Source organism: Biomphalaria glabrata, chromosome 3, assembly GCF_947242115.1.
Source record: "Biomphalaria glabrata chromosome 3, xgBioGlab47.1, whole genome shotgun sequence".
Classification (NCBI taxonomy): Eukaryota; Metazoa; Mollusca; class Gastropoda; family Planorbidae; genus Biomphalaria; species Biomphalaria glabrata.
Genome location: NC_074713.1, coordinates 10,069,587 through 10,097,534, shown reverse-complemented (window position 1 = coordinate 10,097,534; position 27,948 = coordinate 10,069,587). Strand labels below are relative to the sequence as shown.

Genomic DNA, 27,948 nt, shown 5'->3' with positions numbered 1-27,948 from the left:
ACCCCCAAACCCTAGATATGCCACTGTAACTAACCACCACTGTATTTAAATTCTAAAAATGATACCGTTACTGGTCTATGTTTTTGTGAAATATCAATAGGGAAAATTTTTAAAAACTTAATTATGACTTTGCGAGGTATAATTCATGCTTAATAGGCTGTGGCTTTTCACCTTTCACGTACAACCACACACACACACACACTTCATGGCTATACCGAGAGATACATTTAGTTCGGTACACTGTTAAAGACCATACGAGCAGCACAAGATGAAGGTAAATTTATTGTAATAATTATTACATCTACTTTTTTAATAAGTTATATATCTCTATATATGGTAAGCTAAAGGTCCTGTGACTGATAATGTAAGTTCACATGTTGAAAGATGTTTTATATTCTACTCAGTTATCCATAAAGTGGCTTTGCTTAACTCTTTCTCTCCTAATTGACGATATCAACGTTGTTTTGACCTCATTAAAGTAAATTAACTATTGGTTTACAAATTTTAATTGTGCAATAAGAGCATGCATTACTCTATAATTCTATAACAAATATAACATTATCTGCTAACAAACAAACAAAAAAAATTAAAGTTTAGAGGAATAGTGAAATATAAAATGAGTGTAATGAATAATTCTATTAGAACATGGAATATAATAGTGGAAAGAAAGGGTAAAGGAATTGATATTTTCCGAAGTTACATAAAATCTATCTTTCTAAATACAAAATAATTACAAAAGACATCAAACGGCAAACGAAATAATAAAGTTATCACATTTTATAAAACGAAATAGGATGACTTGTTTTAAATCAATTATTGACTTGATTTACTTACAATTTCTTCACCGCGGCAACAGTACATTATATAAAAGTTTGTTGGGTTCATGTCCATTCGGCAGTCTTTGCAGTTAATAATATTGTCCAAATTCACTCACATAATTTCTGGCGTCTTTCTGTCCGACTGTCACGTTTAGTTTGAAAAAAAAAAAAACAACTAGAAAAACTATTTAAAATACTTTATTTATCTTGCTTAGTTTAAGAGTAACGGCTACTCTTTGTTTTATGACAGTGAACAGTTTTTTTTTAATTATGTTTATTTTATTTATTTTAGTTTTTTGTAATATTCGATAATTGACAAAAAGGGGGGTGCAGGCTTATACCAGGGTTCTTTATTTAATAAGTTTTAAGCTTCATGTTAAATACTTTTTACAAAGCTTATATCAACTCTGTCTGTCTGTTAAAGAATGTGTACACACTTCTTCTTGGATCAAGTTGAGACTTCGCACAATTACTGATTGACATAGACAAGACATCAATCAATAAAAAAAAAAAAAAAGAGTAACCAATCAGACAATTAATTACTGGTAATTAATTTTTTTTTTTTAATAGCAACAAGGGAAATTCATTCTTCAGTATTCACAGATACGGCTAAATATGTTGGGATTCCTCCCGACACCCATTCTTGAATCAAGTTGAAAATTTAAACAAGTATTTATTGTACATAACAAAACATGTATCATTTTATTTTTAAATTAACCAATTAGTCAATGAACTACCGGTACTGGTAATTATTATTTTTTGTTTGATATCGATTAAGGGAAGTAACTTCTACATTATTGAGAGATATGATTGCACGTTCTTTCTCTCAGATAAACCTTTTTTTACAAATGTGTTTTTTTTAATATATTTTATATATATAGAGACATTGCCACGAGAATATTACAAACGCCTACACCATTAATTTGATTGGATTAATTTAATTGGCAGTGGTTCGTGTTATTTTAAAGTAAAAAACATTCCTAAGGACTCTGATGCTGTCTTGAATTTCTCATCTCTCTGCCTACAAGTAGAAAATCATTCAATGATTGCATTGGCGTATTAGGGAGGTAGATTGTGTTTGTTGATAGTTTATACCGGTATCTTCTGATATTCATAATTGTGTTGTTCGTTTTATTTAAGAGCGTTTTGCTATTGATGTTGACTGTCGCTCATTGCACTAGTGCGAGCAGTGCCGGCAGCGAACGTCAGTATGAAACCACGCTGCTTGACCCGTACGTGGTGTTTGCTATGACCGCAATCAATGACTACTTCTGTGAGAAGGGAGACGACAGTCCCAGGGCAGCACTAAGACTGGTTAAGGCTACCTGTCAGGTAACACTCATCTTGACATATAATTGATAAGCTTGACTACTTCATATGATGTTTCAACCCTTAGAATTTTAATGTATCTATTTTATTATACACGTTTAAACGCCAGCCTATGAACAAAGATATTTAATGATAACTTTTCCGTATTTTTGTTTTGTCTCTACAATTCTATTTCTCCATCTTTGAGTCTTTATGACCTTTGGAATGGATGTCATTGGCATGGTACCCCCCCCCCCCTTTTTCACCTTCTTTCTGTTTCCGTTTTCCAAGTCTGAACTTTAAAGCTTTAGTATTTCAAGTCTCCACCTCGTAGACATTTAAGTAATTTTTATTACCATACTTAGTTGGCGCAAAAGTAATTCGAACAAAACAAATCTGGTGGATATATATTATGAATAACGCAAGGAACTGAACAAGTGAAAGATTGAGGGATATCTTGACATAAACAAAAAAAAATTCCAAGGACGCCATCTTGAAAGTTCACTATTGCCAACTAAAAAATAAAAGTCAATTAGTGCTTGTTAATGACAAGCTAAGAAAATGAACTATAAAGTGTTAAAAATTGAGCAAAATGAACTGAGGCTAACTGTTTATACTTCGTTTGTCTATACTTGTGTATTTTGCACACCGGATGTGACAAAAAGCAACATGTTTGTGGACTTTTCTCTATCTTTGGAACGCTGCAATAATAAATCTATTTTTGTAAACATGTTTTGTAAAATGTTTTACATGTTTCGGATGTTCCTTCAGGATTGAAGATAATCTTCCCATCCAAAGCCGCAAGAATGCGGGTGATGCCAGCGGGCAAGGTATGACCCCGGGACCATCGAGACAACCGAACGACAGTCCTGCCCGCATACCTCACGACCAGGCAGCCACCCTAACACGCGAAGACTAGGCCTAATACCTGCTACAGGGATACTGTTTTAAGATGTATCATTAATGCGTGTTACAGACAGAAACTTGAGGCTGCATTGAACCACAAACTTGTATGTTGTTGTTTTTTCTCCCCAGCTTGTGGCCGGAAATTTGTATCGATTCATTATTGAGGTGAGCGGTGGGCAAACGGTAAGTAATACTCTACTTGAAAGTTTCAATGGCTCTGCAGTGAGTGTAGTCATAACTTCATCGGTGTGATGAAAATGACTCGAGTCGTTTTGAACGCGTTAAACTCTGTGTCAATATATTATAGGGTTTCCATGTGTGGCCAACGAGCATCAACTGTCTAATTTCTAGGAAAATCGTTACAGTCGTTTCCGAAATCCGTGTCCAGATTTATCGAAGCACGATAGAAGAGTTTACAAACTGTACACGGACAACTTTCTAGAACTGAATGTCACAAAAACTAAGAACTTATAATAGATTTCAGAAAGAAAAAACAGATGATACACGAAATTCAGATAAAAATACATTGATAGAAAAAAGTTAAAATCATATAAATATCTAGGCATCATCATTAATAACAAGCTCTCATGGGAAGACCACCTTGGAACTTTGACAAAGAAAATAGCCCAGCGACTATTTTTCCTATATAAACTCAACAGCTTTAAACTAAACAAGAAGAGCCTAGATAATTTTTACGCGCGACTACAAAATCTGCTAACATACGGAATAACTTGTTAGCAAGGCAACGCTTCATCTAAACAGTTGCGCCGCCTAGAAAACATTATAAAAAGGGCATCAAAAATCACACGCACAATACCATAAGGTATTTAAAGAAACTTTTTGAACAGATATGTCTTAGAAAAATCGCAAAAATCTTGGAAGACAACAGCACCCTGCTCCATCAGAACTACGTCAAGTCGTCGCGAAGCTGGAGACTACTGTCAATCAAGACAAGAACAGAGCGGTATAAAAACTCGTTCGTACCTTACTCTGTCAGACTTTATGAACACCAAGATGCCTGTGTAGTCGCTGAATGAACTCTTTATAAAGTTTTATTTATGAGAATGTTTCTGTTGTGTTGTTTTTATATGAGAAAAGAGTCCTTGTAATCACAACAAATTTCCATAAGGATCATTAAAACAGTCTTAGTCTTGTTTTTTTTTTAAATTGTGTACCGGTACCGGTACGTATGTCTTTACATGTCCCTTTATCTGTTGTCTATTCCACTCTTGCCTTTTTCCAGGATGTGTCCAGTGCTTTTTTTTTTTTTTTTTGTGACGGTACGGCGTACCGTTAACTGCATCATTTCAATGTGGAGAAAATTATTACTTTTCTTTTAAGTTTAAAATCAATTTATTAGTTCCGGTAGTTAAAAGTTAGGCAATCCGTCAAAAAAAGTAGACCTACTGTGTTAAGTCTATTCTATAAACAAGACCGTCCATTCCTTGATGTCCCCTGTCTGCCGCCTCTTCTTTTCCCTGGTTATGTTCTCTATAGAAAAGTCTTTGCAAGCCGATGATTTTATTACAAGGCCGTACAATCAGCTTTTTTTTTTATACAAGTTGTCAGTGTGTCATCGTGGTGCCCAATCGCCAAAGGGATTCTGTTGACGTGATACCGGTACGGTACCATACCTTGAATCCTCCTGTAACGTCTCGATTTCATGGCTAGGATCTTCCTCTCTGATGCCGCACAGTCCAAGATTCGCACGTGTACCGGAATGTAGCCCAAGAGCACGCCAGACTGATTTTTTGTGTCGAAGGCTAGACCTTTATATATTGTCTTGAACTTAGTATGTGCTATGGTAATTCTGGCCAGGTTCCTACGTCTGAGATGATAGCTCATATATGCCGGTGGTATTTGAAGTTTTTGATACAGTACCATCTATTTGCCTCGACTACAGGACGTGTAAATTAGTTTGCCTCTGTAATAAGGAGACGGAAAAGCAGATATTCTTTGCATGCAGGTTCTCATGTATAATACTGTTAGTACCGGTACCGGCCATAAAATGTACTGTCAACGGTGGTAGTATCTTATACAATTGGGTTTAAGAAAGGTTTGCCAATGCATATCAATTTAATTGAATGTGTCAACAGATAGACGAATGTACAGTTAAAGTATGGAGTAGACCATGGCTACCCAAGCAAGAAGCCACAAAAACGACAGTACTAGATTGTGTACCAAAAATTTAATGTGTTTCTATTTTGAAAAAGCCTTCTAGGCCAAAGTTTTGTCTAAATAGTAAGAAACTCTTAAATCAAAATTATATTAGTGTTCAGTATTCTGTTTCATTGAAATAAGTTTCTGCATAATGTAGTCAAGCTTTAAGGAAAGGTATGCAGTTATGATATTTGATTATAATATGACCACTTAGTTTTGACTTTAAAAATGACCAAGAAAACCAAACTAAGCCTTTTATTTAAAAAAAGTGATCATTTAATGACTAAAAACTCAGAATGATTGGTGAACAAATGATTGACACTAAAGTATAACAAAATAGATTTCCAAAATGAATGCCACAAACAATTACACACACACACACAACATTTTTTGTAATGGTTAAACAATGAGATGAGAGCATATTTATAGTACAGCAATCAAGAGTAAAAGTACTTAGCTGGTTTAAAATTCCTAACAAATATCTAAAACAATTAGTTTGGACTTTTACATAAAAAGGAAGACTTTCTACATGATTGGTAAACAGGTACTAAAGGAATTCTTAAGCTTTCTCTTTGATCCATTGGAATATATCTACAAATTTAAGAAGTAATATAAAGACTGAGATATTGAAAAGTCCTTGTCTTGTTGAGTTGATCTCATCTTCCTGTGTAACTGACTCCTCTACCTGAAACAGAGTTAATAAGAATAGTTTTTAAATATGGATACCAATTCAACAATTTGTTCTAAACAATATAATAGCATACACATTTTTTTTTCATAAAGCAGTGCTTGCCAATTTTTTCTTTTAAAGATATCTTTTATCTTTCACTTTTTGTCAATTAAACTATACTGTTATATGATAGATGAACCATAATAAAGAAATTGTGGACAAAAAAATATATCCAGCAAAAAACTGTCATTAAGATGTAATAAATGTATGATAGACCTTGGACTTCAATATGTTACCACTTGAGTAGTATGTCAATCTTCTGCATAATTAAACTTGCTGCATAAATAAAATGTTTACAATATAGTCAAAATGACCTAAAAAAGTTCTAGCCAATAAGCTTTATTTTCTTACCATGTAATCTTTCAACTGAAGCAAAAAAAAAAAAAAAAAAAAAAAATTAAAATAGGTTTCAACTACTGGTATATAACATAACTTTTTCTATAATACAAACAGACCTATCTATATCCAACATACTCTGAAAGTATACAACATAGAAAGGGATACAATAACATTACTGTGGATTTGTAGCATGGGTTTCAATAATAGGGAGTTACACATATCTTTCAACTTAGATTGACAAGCACTGCTTATATGTTTAGATGGGTGCTACTAGACAACACAGAGCAATACAAAATGGGATCATAATATTGTGAATAATTGTAAGATAATAACTTTAAGGAAATCAATTGTTTAAATATTAAAGCTTCATCATGAAACAAGATTTTCTGTTTTAGTATGGTAGCACCCAATGTAAATATATTGACAAAGTTGGAGTAATTTTTTAAAAATCTAATGACATTTTTCTAAACAAAAAATTTGTAAATGAAAATATACCAATAAAGTCTTGAAAGTAATTTAAGCATTTCATTTGATGCAAAAGCCAAAAATAAAAAAATTACAAAAACATGCCAACTGCTACCAAAAGCTTCATTTATTTTAAATATAAAAAAAAAGACTAAACTTAATTGTTGAAGATATTTTTTTTTAAAAAGCTGAAATGCTTTTGATAGAATCAGTCCGGTGTTGTATAATGAAAATGACTTATTAGTAATAACATTGTTAAATTGGGAAATGGCACAGGAAGAAAACAACATCTCTGTTATGAATTAGTCTGAAACACATACATGCAGCTGGATACTTAGGTTTAGTATTACAACAGTGCTACTTAATGAGACCAAGAGTCATGGCTCAAGACAGTACTTTTATCCTTCTCTTCCCATTCAGTGCTACTTAGTGATTACAGTTTCTCCCATACCATTAAATATCCTTTTAGTTTTGTTTTTGTATTTTTTTTTTAATTCAATTAGGATCGCAGTGACTCCCACTAAAAAAGCCAAGACAAAAAAAAAAAAAGTGGGAAATCACCTCCCTTTAGCACTGATGTGAAAAACACTTGCCTAAAAAAAGATAGGATCTTGAGCAAAAGCTGACTGACTGTCTCCAGGTTTCCCACCTGTTCCACCCATTCCCGGTCGTCCATAACTGTTTTGTTGACCAACATTGCTTCCTTGGCGGAAAAAGTCACCAGCTCCCCCAGCAGCACCTCCCATTCCCACTCCTGGTCTGTCCATGTTACGGTAAAAGTCTCCACCAACTCCGTTGCCATAAGCGCCTGGTGCACCTACTCCTCTACCTGTTGCAGCACCAGCAGCACCGGATGGCTCAACACCACGCCCTGCGCCCATTGGTTTCCTGCAAGAGTGGTTTTAAGTGGATTGTTCATTCAATATGCCCGAAAAAAGGGAAAGAAAATTTAACATCAATAAATGAGTATTACGGACTATGCAGTTATATTTAAAGCAATAAATATTCTAATGAGAAACATTTCATGAATAATAGGCTACACTAAAATTCAAAATTTTTTTTATTTAGAAGACTGATTTTATCAATTGCCATAAAAAAGAAATGAGCATTCCAAGTGCAGCAAAGAAAAAAAACTGACCTGTCATAATATTCTGGTGGTGGTCTTGAAGCCAAAGGATCTCTTTCTCTAAGATATGGATCAGGAATACCACGTGAACGCTCATCCATGTAAGACCTTGGTGGCATAAGTCTCTCTCTTGGGTCAGGGGCATATCTGTCAGCTAAACGGTCACGAGGGGGAGGAACTGGAAGATATCTGTCTCTTGCAGCAGCTGGAGGATATCCTCTGTCACCTGGCAAAGGAGCCATGCGTGCATAATATGCTTCTCTTTCCATGTAATAGCGATAGTAGGGGTCATAGCGATCATAGGGAGCTGGTGGGGGAGGTGGATATGGGTACCGATCATAATCCCGTGGATCACCTCTGCCTTGTGGAGGTCCATATGGACGATTACGATTACCTCCAAACCTGAAATATTATTTGCATATTATTGGTAAAATAAAAGGGATGATACTAGAAAAAAAAAACAAAAAAAAAAAAAAAAAATCCTTAAATATCACAGTTTAACAATTTAAAAATAATGACTTAAGATACTCTTGTCCGCCGTTTTATAATATCAGCACCATGAAATACAGTAGTATTACAGTTCTAAAACTTACCAAGGTTGTTTTTCTAAAAAAACAAAAACAAAAAAAAAAACCCAGAAACTAAACATTTTTTACATGATAGTTAAAGTAAAACCATTATTCACTAAGAGTTTTATCTGTATTTCTACTGCAAACAGGGGGTGCGAAGCTTCAATAGTTAATTATTTAACTAAAATTTTAGATCTATAAAGGTTAATCAAGTCAAACCGTCTCGATACTCAATACGGCTGATAGGCTGCTCAATAATACCGATCTGGATTTGTTTTCTATAGTTGACAATCGCAGACGGCATCGGCACGGCCTGGATTCAGCGGACAGAGGTACTAATAAAATTCTACGATCTTGCGCAATAATATTTTCTAACCCTTTCTTGTCGAATTTTCCGCCACCGCCGCCGCCACCTTTCTTTCCGGTCGATAGCTGCAAGATTAAAAAAAATCAATTTTGTATTGTCTTAACAGACAATTTTTTCGTTATACAATGAAACCTGTCTTTGTTCGGAGTTATACTGCAAAGCTATAACTACGGACTGGTTTAAAAAAATACATTACTATAAATAGTAATAGAATTTCAACCCACTGACAAAAATTCTTCCGGCAAAGTATTGTCCCGACAGGTTTCATTGACGCACACAAATGAGAAGCATACCCTATCATGCTTTTAAGACATAAAATGCATGTAAATTCATAATACGGAAAATGATATATAATAACATAAAAACAAAACAAATAATATAATTTTTTTAAAATCGGTTTAAATACGACAGTAATCAAATTAAAACTATAAAGAAAATGGAACTGAAACTCACAATACGCAAAATTTTTAAAACTATCACTAAATGTTTCGATCTGCTTTAAAACTAAGTACCAATAGAGCAATAGCTGTTAGTTGTACTATTAACATACCTCTACACGGATGTTATTTCCATCAACACTGTAACCATCTAACTGTGCAATGGCTTTATTGGCTTCATTTTTGTTGACCATGTGCTAAAAATTTAAAAAAAAAATAGGTAATAGTAAATTTAATTTAATAAAAGCTCAGATGTTTAAAATGCTACCTTATATGAACAGAATTAATTCTTACCACAAATCCAAAATTTTTAAGAACATCACATTCAACTACTTGTCCATATTTCTCAAACAAAGGTCGAATCTTGTCAGATGTGGTTTCAGAGCTCAAATTGCCCAGGAAAATCTTGATTGTCATTATGGTTGATCACACTGACCCCACTGAACAAAACAAAAAATTTTATACAACCAAATCAACAGACACACGTCTACTTTATTAGGTACTTCGATAAAAATTTCAAAATGATCACAATGCAATAGAACCTATTTAGTTAGATAGAGCTTGAGAAATGCTTTCCAATGATACCAATTTTATATTGCTGAGTTAATTGTGAGGGAAGTTATTAAATTTTTAGTGGCCTAAAATTAGCCTTCTTTAGCCTTTGTAAATAAAAAAAAAATCTGTGACCGAAACAACTGACAGTTGAACTTAAATTAACTGTATTATAAAAAGTCTTAAAGATATGGGGTTGAAACTTCACACTCTTTTACATTTACCAGTATTCTGTTGAAATAAATTTAAAAAATAAGACCAAGCAATAAAATCTTTGAAAAAAAGTTAATTAATATATTAATTAATATATTATATTTTGCCTTCGACAAAAAATAAAAATATATGTGATTTTGTCATCATATGAGCCCAAAAATCACAAATAAAACAAATCAGAGATCTGTATTGTGTTTTATTTTGTTTAATTATAATTCTACTGTATTTAAATAGCTATTTATATGCATCAGATAGATAATTCTTATAAATTATAAATGAAAATAGCACTGCGCAGAAAAATATTTCCTAAAATTTAATGACTATAAGTTTCATAAACTTCATAAAAAAACAGTTTTAACCTTTTTGTAGAGCACTGGCAATTAATCATTTTAAAATGCCTTAATTTAAATGCTTTAAAAATTAGATTGTAAATGAAAAATTTCTTGCTTCGGACAATAAAATAAAAAAGAAACCTTGCGATTTTTTTTAGAAGTTATTAAAAGATTTTTTACTTGAATTTTTGTGCAATAATAGCTCATCATTTTAAAAATATAATGTACTCATTTAATAACTATTAATTTACATGTATATTAATAGAAAAAAAAACAACACACAGAAGAAAAAAAATTAATTATTAGTTCGCTGAGCTAAAAATATGAAAAATTTTTTTTAATATTTAATATTATTTTTTAAAGTAATTAAACTTTTACTTTAAAATTTGCAGATTACAAAGTCATTATAATAAAGACACATTCCCTCTCTATAATCTAGCATTCAAACAAAAGTTAATCTAAATGAAAAATTCCTATGTGTGCTTCTAAAAATAGCTCGTGATAGACAGAAATTGACCATTTCCAGTAAATCAGTGTTGGTTGTTACTAAAAATAGATTTTAACCATCAACTTTGAAAATTAATATCTAAAGAGTGCGCCAAGCTACAAAGTTCAAACTTAGCACATATATATATATATTAACATGCTAAATTCAATAGAATTAGTGAGATTGTTGTAACCATAAACACTTTTATTTTATTTAAAAAAGAAAATTTTACCCTTCTTTGTCTTTGTTAATTTCAATATCAAATATCTTTAAAGTGCGCCAAGAGAATTTAATGAAATTTGAAATATACACATTTCATAATATGATAAATTATTGTAGCAAACAGCATTGTTGTAACTTTTATAGGAAAAAAGTTGTAAGAATGTCAACTTTCACATAAACTTTTGTTAAGAAAAATTTAACAGATTGGCTTCAAAAGCAAATAAAAATGATCTCTGATATCTTATGTTTACAAAAAGTAATCATAATTAGTCCTCAAATCAAAAACAATATGCTAAAACTTTGATGGAAATGACCACCCCTAAAAAAAGGGTAAAATGTGCTGACACACTTTTCAGCCATTTTTTGGGAGAAAAAAAAATGGATCTAGGTCAGTTTATCGAAGTACCTAACTTTATACAAAAATCTTTAGATTTGAAATTTATTTTCAGGGCTTTCCAGTATGTTATATATTAGCACAAAAATGCAAATAACTTAAAGCAAGTTTTGATATGCTACGTAATTTAATTAAGATATACAATAATTTTTGTGCACTTTTAAGCCTTGCAGAATCAAATTTTCTAAGCTCTTCCATTTGTAGCACAAAATAATTTCAATACTCAATAACTTTCTACGACTAGAAACATTTAATAATAGGCAGCTAACTGGCAGTAATAAAAGAGATTTGATACAAAGATCAACTGACTCTATAGATATAGAAAATAATATAGATTCTAACTCTCTAAGTCACTAAAATTTGCGACTTTTCACGGCTGTGTGTGAATTATCGACACCAAGTCTATCGTAAATATACTCTAGATCTAAGTCACTAAAATTTGTAGGCTTTTCATGACTGTATATGGATTATCTTCACTAAGCTTCTAGTGATTTAGAGTAAATTTAGTATCTATTGTATTTCTGGAGTCTGGAGTAATCTAGATATTAGATGTATCAAGTTTCATCAAATTGACTTGAGTTCTCAAGTTAGGTGCGAATTATCTTCACTAGATCTTACTCTAGATACCATTACTAGTTAGAAGATTTACGGACTTTCCATGCGAAGGCAATCTTACAAGAAGATTTTCGGTAAGGGAGGGCCCCGAGAGTGTAGTCTACACATTATGCTGGTAATTGCACTAATTATAGACAAGTCACTATACACTAAATCTAGCGCATCTTCAGCAGTAACAATGAAAGGAAACAAACATTTCTGCACTGCCTTTAGAAAAATAATGACAGGTGAAATACTTGCATCAGCCATGGCCATCTTCAACCACTAGGTCGCACTTCACAAGTGGGTGAAAGGCAGCATAGATGCATCACTGGTCAGCTCACTAACACTGCCAGCCCGTACGGTCATGTGATCAGAATGCCTAGTTATGCTGTTGGTCCCCCCCCCCCCCCCGCACACACATTTTTAACAAGAAATAGGCAAAACTATATTTTTTAAAAATATTGGGTAAAACTTTTGGGAGACTGGACAAAATTTTAGGAGAAATCTGGCAAGTTTTAGGAGCGCTATGAACCCTAATACTTCATCTGTAAGACAAAGTCCATTTTCATTGCTCTGGAAGAAAAAGAATGATGCTAGGGTTAGTGTTACTTTTAGCTCTATAATGACATCATCCTCCCAAAGAAGACCTTTTGAAAGAACTGTTTGCTTTATATGCTTTGGGTGTTTTTCAGGTTTTAAGATTATTTACACCCCAGCCCTAACCTTCCTGAGAACGACAAGGGGTTGCAGTATTCAAACCTGGGACAATCGAGATGAATGTCTAGAGTGCATACCATGTGACCATCCAGCCCTCCATTTAATACTTCTACAGTTACAAACAGTATTCTGTTAATGAAGAGAAATTTGAAGTTTTTTTGGGGGGTTTGCCAACTTGGATACCTTTATATGTTTTTAAAATAAATTAAGTGTCTCTGCAGCAATATAGACACATTTTAACAAGTGAGGCAAATTTCAGCCATTAGAAAATCTCTTTCTAGGTCTAGATTTATCAAAAAAGGAAGTGTTTCGGAATCTCTTACAATTTCTTGCAATCAGCAATGATTGCAGTATCTGCTGCTGACAAGGGAGAGATATTATTTGAAATGCTTGTGCTTGATGATTAGTCTAAATATAGATCTATCATTTATTCAAAGATTTTTATATTATTACTAAACTAAAGTAGTCATTATAGATAGGCCGTTCAGTCCGCCTGAAAAATCGTCCGTATTTTTTTTTGTCCCACTTCGCCGCGAAACGAGGTTAGGGTATCCCATTTTCTTTTTAAAAGCCTCTTGTAAATATAAGACGTATATAGTCATGTGATACACCGTTGTACGCAGAAATGGATGACGTTTCCATTACTGTTTGAAATATTAAGATAGCTTAAGTTTAAGTGTGTACGAAACTGTTGCAGGTTGAAGTTTTCTCTTTGTAATATCTTTGTATTCTGTTGACCCTTAAGAAAATTTCAAACATCGTTTTAAAGCTCATCACTTGCCGATTCTATGTGTGTAATTAGTTTTTTTGTAAGTATTGACAATTCCAGCGGCTTTTGATTGAAAGTAATTTTTTATTTTGGTCCAATCAAATCACTCGCGCAGCCCTCTTTTTTTCCCTACGCGTCATTCGCGATGTCAAAAGTAGGTCATGTGACTGGGCCCAGCCAATCACCTTGTGCTTACCGGCTGTATAAATGGGTCAAATGAATGAATGCCATGTCAGATGAACGTATTTTCTCACTTAAAATATTATTTCATAATGTTAATTAAAAGTTAAATAACATTTAAAAATCACAGGAATATTAATTTTAATGTATCTTAAAATATATATTTAAAAGCTAAATAATTATTAGATCTATATAGATTAAAAAAATAATTCAAAGTGACAATGTAAGACAAGACAACCAAAAGTGGGACAAACAAATAAGTAAAATACAAAGGCAAAGAAGAGGTCAAAATAATTAACTAAAAAATTTATAACTTTTGAACTAATTATCCGATTTTCAAAATTCTTTTTGTGTCATTTATATCTCAAAATTATCCATCTAGCTATAGTGGTTTCATTGCATATAAGTAAATAACTATTTTATCACTGAACTCCCTATTATAGAAAATCTAGTCAATAGACAAAAGTTAGACTAGCTAGAGCTCATTCTGAACAAAGATGGCCGCCTAGAACCAAGGCGTAACCAAGCATTCACTTCAGCCTTGGCATAATTCATAAGATTATCCAACTTCTAAATTAGATTCATCATTCAGACTAGTGACTAGACTGGACCAGAATAGATTCTAGATCTAGAATCTAGTTTGTTTTTTAACTAAATCATATCTATCCTAGATTATATATAAACCTTTAGCCAGTAGATTTATACAGGACAACAGGACTCTACGCCTCGCTCTAATTTCTAAATAACTAGATATAGATCTAGAGATTATAAAAAAAACTAAAATTAGATCTAGAATTACGACTAGCCGCCCCAATAAATAGGCAATAGCGGTAACGAATCATCGAATGACAAAGTCAAATACAGTCGATACACAAAACAATGTCATAGATTCTAATCTACAGTTTTTAGAGACAATCTGATAACGCTTTCTAATCTTCGGTCTTATCTTATAAATTATCTAAAATTAGATCAATACAAGAGTTCTAGATTAGATTCTAGACCTTAATTATAGGATACATTACCTCGACACCACGCTTCTTGAAAAAAGGAATATAAGTTATTCAAGATGGTGTCGCTATACCAGATTTTTCTACAAAACAGACATATATTTTGTTAATGGTAAAAAAATAATAATAATGCGCTATATACTTTTATAAAATTAAACAATATCAGATAAATTATTAATTTTTATACCTTTGTGCTTCAATATCAATATAAAAAGAGAATACAAAATATTAGATATAAATATGAAATTATTTTCAATTCATTTAAAATTTAAAGTCAATCTGACACATGCATTTTAAATCAGGAGGGCGCTAGCTGATAATAAATGTAATTGAATTACAATTTATTTGAACCGCTTTCAAGAACTCTAGATCTAGATATAAATCTAGATTCTAACTAACAATAACATAACTCTTCATCAGATCTTCTTGCAAATATATGTAACGGTGTTTTTATAATATGAAATTGTTTTGATAAATTGATATGATGCCGCTATTTCTATGATTGATTTTTTTTTTTTTTTTTTGTTTTGCTGGGGGGGCTCTATCAGGGTAACTCAGTTGAACAAAATTGAAGATAAAATAAATTATTGGATAGGACTTAGATCTAGTATGGTACTGACACGTTACTAAATTTTAGATAGTGTGATACTGACACGTTACTAAATTTTAGATCCACATCTAAATCGCACCACAACTAGAAAACAAACAAACAAAATAGAAAACTGATAAAACTACTTTTATACATACTTTATTCAGGCTAAAAACTCAGATATTTCGGTGTTACAATAGGTTAAATAAAAAGCTGTGAATAATGGAATCATCATATTGACGAAAGAAAAACTTTTTAAAATATTTTTTTTTTACAGAAGACAATTAATATACCTTCTTTATAAAACATATTCTATAGAGAATATTTTTTTCTCTTAATAACTAATCAATGTTAGATTTTAGAAAATTGATTGAATGTGGAAATACCCGAAGACATACATAGTTCGTACAAGGAAAATATTTTCTAGATCTATAGTTCTCTAGCCAAATTTAAATGTATTCCTTTTTATACTTTGAAAAAATATTATAACGGTGAAACTATAGAATTTTACCAGTGTGGCCAACGGGAAATTCTTGCCTCCAGCCTTAAAGTGGGGGCACAGTGGGTGAGTGATAAAGCGCTTGACTTCCGAACCGGGGTCCTGGGTTCGAATCCTGGTGAAGACTTGGATTTGTAATTTGGGGATCTTTGGGCGCCTCTGAGTCCATCCAGGTCTAATGGTTACTGATATTAGTTGGAGGAATTAAAGGCGGTTGTTCGTTTCGTAATTGGGAACGTACTTTACATTGAAGTCAGCCTGTGGAGGATTCGAGACGTAATGAAAATTCTGTCTTGATTTCTTGTTTGTGTCTTTATATTTGCCCTTTGTTTAGGTTTATTATTATTCCAAGAATAAAGATTTAAATAAAAAGTGTGTCCTACTTGTGTGTTTTATTTTTGAATAAATGATCAGAGCATATGCAAGTAGCCTATTAAATATAGTACATTTCTAAAAATGTTATTGATTGTTAGGGTTAAAACGATGAAATCATAATTTTACATGTCCATTATTGTTTAAATATATTGACATTAGAACTAGATGTATATACTGATAAATCGCACATCGGTTATACTAACCGATTAGATCAATGTGGCATGTGAATATAATAATTTCATGATGATGATGTCTAAAATTCTTTTTATTTACATTTCTAGATCTAAATATAGAATAGGCATACGTTAGTGTGAAAAATGATATCTGCTAAGCCAGTGATGCCCAAAATACGGCCCGCGGGCCAGATCCGGCCCGCGACGTGGTTCCATCCGGCCCGCCGAAATGTCTGCACAAAGTAAATTAAATCCCCCCCCCCCTCCTTTTAAAAGAAAAGGTTTAAAAATGTCTCTTTACTTACGTTAGGGCCATCAATTTTACTCCGATTGATTGGACCATGGCCAACATTTGTTCGTTTATGAGACTCTTAATGTGAAGTTTACCTTTACTTTTTGGCAGAACACGCTAATAAACCAATATATTTGAGTTGTAAATAAAGTGTGGCTGTTTTTTTTTTTAAAGAAACGCAATTATAAAACAAATAAAAAGATAGTTAAACTACGTCTAGAGATTGGAAGATTAATGTTAATATTTATCAAAAAGAGTCAAGAATATAAGTCGTTGGTAAAGCTAGCTACTCTGTAGCTCATATTTTTAGTAGAGAAATGAAGTTGTTTTCTGACGCATGAAAAAAAAAATATCCCATTAATGAATGTAAGTGCTAGATCCGCGGGTTTCTAATCAAATAGTTTCAGGTCAATTTCATTTCGTTTTTGTACCTTTCCTTTACCTGGCCCGCGACACCAGTCGGAAATTAAAATGGCCCGCAGGTCGATTTATGTTGGGCATCACTGTGCTAAGCCATTGGTGCTGCATCTGAACAAAAAAAGAGCATAATTTAAACAAAAAATCAATAATGAATTTTAATTACCGGTATTAAAAAATTGGGGAACTATAAAGGTTACCCCTAATTTAGTCATAATAAAATTTATAAAACAATTAATTACTAAACTATTGGGGCAAGCATCGGAACAATAATGGCATAATAAAAATTATCCTTAATTGAACCCCAATAAAAATTACAGATACAAACCCATTAGGGCCAGGGCCAGATTTAATTATGCGGAGACCCCAGGGCAGGATTTTTGTGAAGGCCACTACAATTTTTCGAAAGCTTTAATAAAGATCCATTTTTGAATGAAAATACTTATATCTAAATCAGTGATTCCCAAAGTGGTGTATATAGACCCCCAGGGGTCTACGAAGACTTCCAAGGGGTCTACGAAAGTGAAAAAATAAATTGGGGGTCTATGAGAATAGATTTCATTTAAACAGGTCGTGGCTTAAAATAATTTTTACAACCCATTAATGTAATTCTTTCATACACTAATATATGATTTGTACCTTAATTAATCCTTTAAATGTTTATCCTGCTATTCAAACGAAAAATTGTTGTATTAAATCTCTTATTCGAATCCTAAAGAAAAAAAAAAAACATTTCCGTAAATAATTTCTATAACTTAATATGTAGCTTTAAAAAACCTTTTCACTCTTCAACTCACTACAGTTAGAAATTAGTTATTGAGAACATGTTGATGAATTTGCAATAATGTGAAAGTTAAGCAGGGGGTCTACCGAAAACCAGAAAACTTGGCAAGGGGTCTATGAGGCAAAAAAAAAGTTTGGGAACCACTGATCTAAATGCATGCTATATTTTAGAAGAAAGTATTAGAGTTTTTATAAATTTAATCGCATTTTACTTTTTTAAAATATTGTTTAAAAAGTGTATATTTTTGGGTTTATGGAGGGTTTAAGGCCCTTGGTAGATGCACTGTCGTAAATCAGGTGATGTAATTAGGCCTACTTATTACAAGCGTACACTTAATCACGACATTTTAGCCAGCTGTAAAAATGCGAAAAAAAAAGTGAGAAAAAAAACAACTTAAAAGTTTCTGACCCGTCGAAATGCGAATATGTTTTTCTCTCTTTTGTGGAGGTCCCTTTCTTGTGGAGTCCCCGGGGCTGTAGCCCCTTCTCTCTCCCCTAATCCGGCCCTGGAACAATAATGGCATAATAGGCTAAAGGTTTTCACTAAGTGAGCCCCCAATAAAAATTTCTGTCACTAAACCATCGTGGCTAGTATGGCCTTTATTACGGCACGATTCTGGAAATCGCTTATGAATCTGGTAGTGATTTTACCCATTCTGGGCCCATATTTGCACGTTTATTGTAGCGCATGTTGGCCCCTAATGATGCCAATGTGCAAATGATAACCGCGCCCATTAGGGCCTGTTTAGGGCTGCTATTATGGCAATGGGGGATAACGCTTGTCAAAACGGTACATGGGCATGCTTATAGAGTAGAGTTTTCCCAGTGTGGCCAACTAGCTAATAATTCTTTTTTTTTAACGATATATTTCTATACACGAAATGTCAAATTTCTAGGAAAATCATTGATATAGAGCCGTTTTCGAAATCCTTGTCCAGGTTTTTCCCAAAAGGTTCATGAAGATATGAGTTGAATATTAAAAAAAAAATAAATTTAAAAAGCATTATAAGGTTTATTAACAGAATTTTTCTTTATAAATCAAACAAGAACATCGAACGAAAAGGCTATGTAACTTTGGATAGGCCAATATTAGAATAGGCCTATGCGTCTTCTGTTTGTGCCCCACAATCCAAGAAAACGTAATGAAACTGGAACAGAAATAGAACCGAGAAATGTATAACACAGTAATAGTCACATTTGATTAGAGAAACACCATTGGTAAAATCATTAAATTTACAGACGCTTCGCAGGACAGAAGACTAAAAATTTTTTTACTAAACTTCGCACAATTATTCATTAGCATAGACAAGACATGAATCAATAAAAAAAATTAACCAATTAGAAAATTAATTATTGGTGATTAATTATTTTGTTTGATACCAACAAGGGGAAACCCATTCCATGCTCTAATAGCACTAGGGAAGAATGAGTATTTGTTCAAATTTGTCCTAGCATATGGGATGAGGAATGTGCATTTATCTTTGTGTCTTTCTGAGTATTTTATTAAATTTTGTTTTTGTATTTGAAGATTATGGTTCAGTGTTTTATGTATAATTGCTACTTTATTTTTGAGTCTTCTGTCCTGAAAGCTTTCTAAATTTAGTGATTATACTAAAGGTGTTGCTCTAGTCAAATGTGAATATTCAGTTGTTATGAAACTCACTGCTCTATTTTGTGTCTGTTACAGTTTCTTATTGTTTTCTTAAGTTGCGGGCCCAAACAAAGGATGCATATTCTATTATTTGCCTAACCAAGGTTAAATAACATTTTAGTTTTATGTTCTTATTTGATTTATTGAAATTTCTTTTAATAAACCCTAATGCTTTGATTTTTTTTATACTTTCATCAATATGGGGATTCCATGACAGTTTTTCATTTATTATAACACCTAGGTATTTTGCTTGTTTAGTTTGTGTAACTGGTTTACCATGAATAAGATAAGTGGAATTAATTTGTTTTAGCTTTTTTGTTACTGACATTTTTCTGGGTGGAAAGACATGCTCCAATTTGATTCCCATTTCTGTAATTCATCTAATTCTCTTTGTAAAATTTCTGTATCTTGTGTTGTTTTTATTGTTCTATATATTATCTGCAATCCAGGATCTTTCCTTTAATTAATGCTCGCTCTTTATATGGATCTACCCAGTGCCACTTTTTCCACACCGGTTAGTGTCGATTTTGAAGAGCTTTATGTCGCGTTTGCATACATCAGTTTTCCTTAGCAGTGGATGACCAGCGGATCTCCTGCCTTCTGTTAAATCCCCATACAGAATGTCTTGTGAAAGTCGACCTTGTGGCATGCATAATAATTAAATCTTTGTGCAAATGAAAACAAATCGTCACGACTAACATGCTATAGAATATTCGACATCCTTTATAGTGCAAAGAATTGCAAGCCTATAATAAATCGTACATGGTCGGACATGAACTCCAGATTTGCCTATTCTAGATACAATAATAGCATATCTATACAACTGTATTTCAGTGGAGGCACTACTTGTTAAGTTACTACAATTTATAATATTCCAATGATAGGCCTTTAGATTTAGACTTAGAATACGATGCGCAAAATTTTCTTGAACATTAATTTATTAAACTCTTGAATCAATAATATATGAGCGCCAGCAAGGGAGTACATGGTGCTGCACTTGCGCCCCCCCCCCCCCCTCTCGAATTCTGACTAAATCTACATCTATGTAATAAAAACATATCAGATCTGGAAGATGTTTTTCATTACAAAATAAAAAAAAAATTGGCTAAAATATGGCTACTCAGAATTCAGAGGCGTGCACGTACATGGTTGGTCATCAATTCCTGATACGCCTAGGTTAATCTACTACTACACTAACCAGTGGAAGCACTACTTGTTCAGTTGTTACTTAGAAGTTAATTGATTTGCTGGTGCGAAAAAATGACTTGAATTTGGCTACTCAGAATCCAGGGGGGTGCAAGTGCATCCCCTTGCACCCCCCTGCGGGCGTCCATGATGCAAGATCATCACCAACAAGATAACATACTCCCGAGAAACATATAAATAGATCCCCAATAAATAAGATCTTGCATTTAAGTAGCACAAAAAAGCAAAGTTCCCCTTTCAGATCTATGGGGCAGATGATGTAGGCCTAAATGTCATCTGTTTCTGTGACCTATGGGGCAGATGATGTAAGGTCATCTGTTTCTGCGATCTATGGGGCAGATGATGTAAAGGTCATCTGTTTCTGTGACCTATGGTTAACAAGAGTTTCATGTTACCAGCACAATGACCAGCCACCTGTACTTTTTCACACCTAATGTCAGGTACTAATTCGAGCAGGTAAAAAATCCCGAAATCAAAGATCTCAGCCATCACCAGGAATTGAACTCAGGTCCCCTCAGTTCAGAAGCCAAGCACATAACCACTCAGCCACCTCACCAACACATTGAACTAAACCCAATATTAAAGTGACATAAAAAGTTATTATCAAGAAAAACGTGCAAAATAAAAAAAAAATCACTGAAGTAAAAAAAAAAAAAAAAGCTTATTGATCCATTAAGTTTATTTCATTTTATTTTGTACTCGATATGATGATGACAGTCCATCATAAATAATCATTAAAGAAAAGCATTTATAGAGATGAACCAACATAGCATTAAGTCTATACATAAAAGAAATTATTTCAGATATTTAGAATGTTGGGTGATATAATTATTGGCAACATAAACATTAAGTGGAACAACATGATCAAAGTATATCATGACAGAACATGATCAAAGTATATTGTGATAGAACATGATCAAAATACATCATGATAGAACATAATTAAAGAAGACAATGATATAACATATATGATCCAAGACTTGCAAGACACATTCATTTCTCTACTTTACTATTTACAAATTAAGAAATTAAATAAAAATTATTAAAATGTCTAAGGCAAAACAAAGCACTTTGTATTACCTAAATGGTATTTATGAATAATTACATAGGGCTATATGATGTACTTTCATATTGTAGCTTTTCCAAATTTAGACTCAAAAGGATTATTTTAAATCTATACTTTCATTAAAAAAAACATTATCAAGAGTTTTTGTTTTTAATTGCTCAGTCCGCTTTACTTAGATTAAATACACAAATATTTATCTATTTCAAAGTCAATTTATGATATTAGGCTACATTCGACAGATATTGTAAGGGCCTACACAAAACAAAAAAAAAAGGAATTATGTTTAAACCAGTCATTGAAAATTATTGCTTATATATTATCTATTTTGACTGTAAATAAAAAGAAAAAGATTTTACTACTCCATTCCAAATGTGACAACTATTTGGAAATTTAAGCATGCCTATTCCACATGACAATGATTATCAGCAGGTATTCAATGCTGGGTAAAGTTCTACAAAGTAAAAGAAATTTTCTTTTTGCTCAACTTCATTAAAATTATGCATTTTATAAAAATCAAAACTTAAAATTTTTTTAAAAGAATTAGTAGCATAAAAAGCCTTTAAAAAATTTACAATTATAATGCACTACTCTGTATTTTATCTAGGAGCAGTTCATGCTACATTTTTATAAAGTCATTGAGTGTTATATATTATTTCCTATTTAGAAAATATAGTCCTTAAAACAAAAAGTATATATATATATATACTGGCCCTTTCAATGTTTAAATTTCCACAATAAAAACACAAACAATTCAGTTTCTTAGAGGTTTCAATTCACACATTTGGCAAGGCTCTGAGGCCAACAGTTCCTATTGAAATAGGTAGTTCAATACACTCTCAACACAATGTTCATTCTCTTGCTTCTTATAAAGATGTTTGGGATGACTAAAAACATTCACCCACAGATAAGAAACAAATTAATACTGAATCAATGAAACAGGTGTTCCAGATAGTCCCTAACAATTATGCAACATTAGAAGAATTATGCAACAAGTTGTCTCCACTGTAACTAAAAATATATATATTTTTGACATCTTTAAACAGAGCTAAAGCAAGTGTCTGGAAAGGTTAAGTGCGTTGGTAAGAATAGGAGATGGGAAGAGAATAGAGACATTGCTCTAGAAAGTGAATAACATTGTTGGACAATGTTTTTTGATAATAAAGAAATGATGCCATTGTCTAATTCATAAATTTTCATTTTCTTCAAATAATTTCATAAAACAAAACTTTTCAATTAATTCAATTAGCTTTTTTATTACCATTGCTGCATATTTTTCTATGAGCATTTTCTAGAATGATTAAACTTCTTTTCTTTATAACCATTGACCCTTGAAGTTCTTTTGTCTTGTTTTTCATAAATATCCCTCAAGAATTGATGATTACTAAATCCTATTCCAAACCTCCAGCAGGACTTCAGGAAATGATAGCAGGCAGGGTTTAAACCAAGGATCATCAAGATGACAGTTCAGAGCCCATGTCACATGACCAGGCTGTCATCCATAGTCTCTGAACTGTGTTGCCACAGATCAGGCTTATAATTTACTCAAATGTACAAGATAAGGATAAATTAAAAAAAAAACACACACACAAAATTCCCAGGCTCCTTAGTATGTCTGTTTTGTGATTCACAAAGAATAAATTATTAAAAAATTAAAACCTTAGCCTTAGCTCCTGTAGAGCTACACTTTTTTCCCCTTGCCAATCTGGGTCTAATTGTATTATTTAAACTTGGTTGATGTTTTATCACTAACCCAGATAATTCACATCCAAGTATGCCTGTAAATGAACCATATTTTCAACTAGAGTATCAGAGACAATACCACTCTTGCAGAAGCTCTGCTTATCAAATCACAACAAAGGTGGGAACCATGTACTTATAAGTGACAGATAGTTTGTGTTATTCAGTGTCAACTGCAACATATGAAAAAAACAAACATGTCTAAAGCCATCACATAATCATAAAAAAATTACATCAAAATTAAATTTGATATGTTAATTAACAGAAAAAAAAAATTGCAGTTTAAAAAAAAGGGCAAAAAAAAAAAAAAGATTGTCAGTAAAAGATGACATAATATAAATGCACCATGTTTTGTTTATTTGCAGGGTTCTAAGGCAACAGAATTAGGACATAGAAAGAAATAAAATGTAGTGCATTAAAGTATAGAATAATACAAACAGAAAATAGCACAATTGACACTCCTGTGCAGTGCTGTGTATTTTTTTATATTGCTCTAATTCTTTTACATCAAACTTTTAGTGGTGTAATTTCGGTTTAAGCATCACAAGCTAAATAGTTACAATTGAACCTACAAATTATAACCTATATTGTCTTTTAAACAAATTCAAAAAAACTATTTTTAAACATCACACAAAACAATTATTTATTTTTTCTTAAATCTTTTTATATTTTGAATATGACATTGATTTAGATATTAGAAACTCAAAGCATCATGGGATTCATCAATTATAAAAAAAGATCATTGATACATAAATAATTACTTAATTTTTCAAAACAAATTTTCTGAAATTGTAAAAGAAATGTAAAATTATCAAACCTTTTTTTAGCCTACATGGATGTTTAAGTCTTTGTCAATTATTATTTTATAAATGTTATATTAATATCCTTGAAAGGCAACCAAAAATAAATATAAATCAATAGCTAAGAAAATTACTTTTTATATTATTAAACAATAATTCTTTGAAAATTAATTATCTTTAATTAAAACCAAAATTTTATTCTTTCCATTAAATCTCATACGTAGAAGAGGTCCATGGCTCTATATCTACTACCTTAGCTCTAAGTCACTACTCTGACTTGTATGTTTGTTCATGAATGTTTAGATGTACTTCTTAGACTTTTATGTTAAGAAGACCCTTTCCTTTTTGGTAAAAATTTTGAATCATTAATTTAAGGGTTGTTATGTATGAAAATGCAAACAAAAGTGTAGTTGTATTTTTGTTTTCGTTTTTATTTTTCTATTTCATTAGAGCTACCACAATCATTTTGCCTAGGGCCTCTAATTACCTAAGGCTGGCCCTGGCTTTGCTATTTGTTTTTAAATTGTTTTTGTAAAATTGAACTTTTAATGCAAAAAGCATGGTCAGTTTACTATGGGCAGTTTAGTATGTTCCAATTTCTTTGGTGGACCAGAAAGAGGGAGGGTGTCTGGAAAAAAGTTTCTGTGCTGCCTATAGGTGCTCAGCAAACAAAACTCAGCTCAAGTAAGGATTTGAACTAAAGCCCCTTTGATAGTTAGCCAAGTGATTGCTGCAACTAAGCCACACTTTTCACATCCTTACCAGTGGCTAATCTACAGGTATTTTCTGCAATGGGCATATTTTGTAAACCAAAGAATAATTTGACAGAAGTATAAATAAAAATTCAATCAGAACAATCAAAGTAAATCAAACAGTTTCTTTGGTTTCTTCAAATAAAATAAAAGAACTAAAAAAATTTAAACAACTTTCAAGCTTAGAACAGTGAATAAGAAAGGCAAACATTATTTTTAAAAGAACTTTCATATTCAATTACTGTGTCCGGTGTTTTTGGTGTTAAAAAGCTTAGAATATGAAATGATACTTTAGCTCAGATCTCCACCTATGAAATGCTGTCAACTAATTTCTTCAGGGGAGTTAATAAAGTAGTGAGGGTGTAATGCAGGAATGACCCTTCTTTGTCCACTGTAGTTGCCATCTTTATAATGGGATCCATTAGAACTATAGCAGCTCCCAGAGGAAGGTCGTCGTCTCAAAAGATCCGACTTCCCTCCTTCATCAGCCTCATTTTGATTTGTACTGTTTTTCTGGTTTAGCGGCAGGACCTCATCAGGCTCTATTTCTGAATACTCATCTTCTGTTTTACTTTGGCTTCTTATAGGCCTGAGAGGAAGTGTTTGTGGACATTTATCACTATAGTAGCCATCCATATACATCGGAGGACATGGTCCTGGTGGGTCTTCTAGTTGCTGATGGGATAGTAATGATAATTTAACATTAGGTTGCCCAGTTAAAATAATTGGATCATTGTATCTAACGTATCCACTGTGTTCACTCCCATGGTCACCGCCACATTCACAAAATTCACATTCAGAGGCATCTCCTCGCACACCAGTGCAGCGCTCCCTGACGGACTCTGCGTCTCCAATAGACTCATATACAGGTGAACGATCGCTGTTGCTGATGCTGGAGGAGCTGTAAGCACCATCCAGCTTGCGGTAGTTATTGTAACGAAGCTGGTGGGGAATAACAAGAGTGGAGGTGTGGGCCGGCACCTGTCCATATGGTGTGTTGATGAGTCTAGGCTGCTGGTGATGAGAAAGACGGTAGTTGACAGGCTGGCAGGTGTGCTGTGGGTAGATGCCTGGCTGGTAATGGCCGTTTCCATTGTTTGTGGATGCTACTACGCTGGTTTCTAGTCTGTCACCATGAATGCTAGTCTGAAAAATAATAAAATATTTAATTAAAACTTTTTTTGTGTAAAACAAGGGACATAATATGAGTAAAAATAAAAGATAAAAATATATTTGGGTAATGTCCCTTATTCCATTCACATTTGTGGCATTTCTTTTATATTTAAAAAAAAATAAAAATCTTAAAACTATTAAATAATAGTTGTTCATTACAGTGGCGTCCCTAGAAACGGTGTTACCCGGTCTGGTTAGCTCAACATATCAATGCCCAAACATCTTTCATACCCCAGTTTACCAATAAAGAATATTGTTAGTTTGTTTTTTTTGTTGAATCCCAACAGTAAGCTTGATTGTATACACAATGTATCATGAATGTCTATTTTTATTTTAACATTTCATTGCTTGCTGTTACATGTATTACAATGTAAGATTATACAAATTAGAAACAGATTTAACATCAACTGAACATGGTTTCATTACTAGACTTTAAATCATTTAGACTTAATTGAAATAGTCTTATGTTATACAAGCACTTCTCAACTTTTTACTAGTGAGGTCCAACTGGTCTAAAGAACTCCCCTTGGAAATTTATGTGTGAAATGTTTTTTTTGGAAAAAGGGGGGGGGGGATATGCAAAGAATTTTCCTGACTTTGTCAACAATAAATACAGTATTTTCATTTTAAAAAAGTAAAGTTCCCCTTTCAGACCTTGTGGTCTATAGATCAGATGATGTAAAGGTCATCTGTTTCTGTGACCAATGGTTAACAAGGGTGTCATGTGGCCAGCACAATGACCAACCGCCTTTACTTTTCACCATTAGGTACCCATTAGAGCTGAGAGGCGCGGTGGCTGAGCGGTAAAGCGCTTGGCTTCCGAACCGGGGACCGAGGTTCGAATCCTGAGAGTGACAGACATTTGACGTTCTAGATTATTCTAGAACATGTACGTTTGTAATGGGCTTGACCAGTGCCGTCACTAGGGGGTGTGTGGACCGCACCTACAATGCAAATGCAACCTAATTTTGTCCTTAAAAAAACGCCTTTGTTAGCATATTTAGTTCATTAGTTACAAAAAAAAAAAGTAATAATATAGACATACACGATCTAGATTTAGATATTAAACTTCAATAAATTTTTCTCTTGGGTGTTGTCACCAAACCCCCCCCCCCCCCCCCCCCCAGTAACGCCAATGTACTTTTAGAAAATAACTAATTCAGTGAGGCTTTTTCTTTAAAAACATCTTTTAAATAATATTAATCTAAGAGAGATAACTCATAAAACTTTAATCATACCTGGAGTTGTCTTCCTACGACCGGTGCGCAAGCGTAGTGACAGCTAGTATAATATTTGGCATTATCAGGGTGGGCAGTTAGTGACGACTGGTGGCTTGGGCTGGCCGGTTTAGCTCGGTGCCTGTTGGTGAAATCACAAAGTAAACATTTTGTAACACAAGAAGATAATGAACATTGATCAAAACATGAGTAAATGTTATCGATTAGCATTAATTAAGTATTAGTTACAGGAAACAGTTAACCAGAGATAAGTGCTATAGAAATGTGTTGTAAGCCACACAGAAACTCGTACCCGGCAGCTCATTGTTAAGCAAATCACAGAAACTAATTTAATCAAACAACAATCGAAGCTTCATTATAGATCATGTTCATTAGACAATTCCTCCTTTATTAACTTATAGAGCTAATGGAAAATCGTTAGAGCCGTTTTCGAAATTTGAGATCGTGTCCAGCCAAGTTCCATTTTCATTGAAAGTACGATTTCAATTGAAGAATTGTAAAA

At 32.9% G+C, this 27,948-nt stretch overlaps 4 protein-coding genes across 13 annotated transcripts in view; 2 read left to right on the top strand and 2 right to left on the bottom strand.

The window, feature by feature from the left end:
• Nucleotides 1-27,948, top strand: part of LOC106060231 (uncharacterized) — a 202,443-nt gene that overhangs the window by 66,138 nt on the left and 108,357 nt on the right. The window lies entirely within an intron of this gene.
• On the top strand, nt 76-5,877 carry LOC106053915 (cystatin-like protein). The gene is made up of 4 exons (XM_056023292.1): nt 76-274; nt 1,959-2,150; nt 3,162-3,215; nt 5,129-5,877. The coding sequence occupies exons 1-4, from the start codon at nt 269-271 to the stop codon at nt 5,222-5,224; spliced, it is 348 nt and encodes a 115-aa protein (XP_055879267.1). The 5' UTR covers nt 76-268; the 3' UTR covers nt 5,225-5,877.
• LOC106053914 (RNA-binding protein lark-like) lies at nt 5,443-14,778 on the bottom strand. 4 transcript variants are annotated; one of them, XM_056023284.1, is made up of 8 exons: nt 14,711-14,778; nt 9,520-9,665; nt 9,339-9,422; nt 8,798-8,853; nt 7,865-8,254; nt 7,376-7,614; nt 6,274-6,288; nt 5,443-5,877 (listed from the first exon to the last, which is right to left on the bottom strand). In XM_056023284.1, exons 2-8 carry the CDS (start codon nt 9,640-9,642, stop codon nt 5,849-5,851), a joined length of 936 nt encoding a protein of 311 aa, XP_055879259.1. In that variant the 5' UTR covers nt 9,643-9,665; nt 14,711-14,778; the 3' UTR covers nt 5,443-5,848. The 4 variants fall into 4 exon arrangements, with proteins under 4 accessions (XP_055879259.1, XP_055879260.1, XP_055879257.1 ...); XM_056023283.1 differs by having other exon boundaries at nt 5,757-5,877; nt 7,320-7,614; XM_056023285.1 differs by lacking the exon at nt 6,274-6,288.
• LOC106051401 (uncharacterized) overlaps nt 21,341-27,948 on the bottom strand; it is a 241,024-nt gene continuing 234,416 nt past the window's right edge. For all 7 annotated transcript variants that reach the window (XM_056023275.1, XM_056023276.1, XM_056023278.1 and 4 more), the window contains 2 exons: nt 27,447-27,567; nt 21,341-26,181 (listed from right to left, as the gene is read on the bottom strand). In XM_056023275.1, coding sequence (XP_055879250.1) covers nt 25,357-26,181; nt 27,447-27,567 — 946 coding nt within the window. In that variant the 3' untranslated portion in view covers nt 21,341-25,356. The remainder of the gene's footprint in view (nt 26,182-27,446; nt 27,568-27,948) is intronic.

Excerpts from the sequence above, each read along its gene's own strand:
- LOC106053914 (XM_056023282.1), bottom strand. The coding sequence starts at position 9,642 with ATGACAATCAAGATTTTCCTGGGCAATTTGAGCTCTGAAACCACATCT. Across the intron at positions 8,255-8,797 it reads GGAAAATTCGACAAGAAAGG|GTTTGGAGGTAATCGTAATC; the intron begins GTTAGAAAATAT and ends ATAATATTTCAG. Across the intron at positions 7,615-7,864 it reads CCACCAGAATATTATGACAG|GAAACCAATGGGCGCAGGGC; the intron begins GTCAGTTTTTTT and ends CCACTCTTGCAG.
- LOC106053915 (XM_056023292.1), top strand. Across the intron at positions 2,151-3,161 it reads TGGTTAAGGCTACCTGTCAG|CTTGTGGCCGGAAATTTGTA; the intron begins GTAACACTCATC and ends TTTTCTCCCCAG. Across the intron at positions 3,216-5,128 it reads AGGTGAGCGGTGGGCAAACG|ATAGACGAATGTACAGTTAA; the intron begins GTAAGTAATACT and ends ATGTGTCAACAG.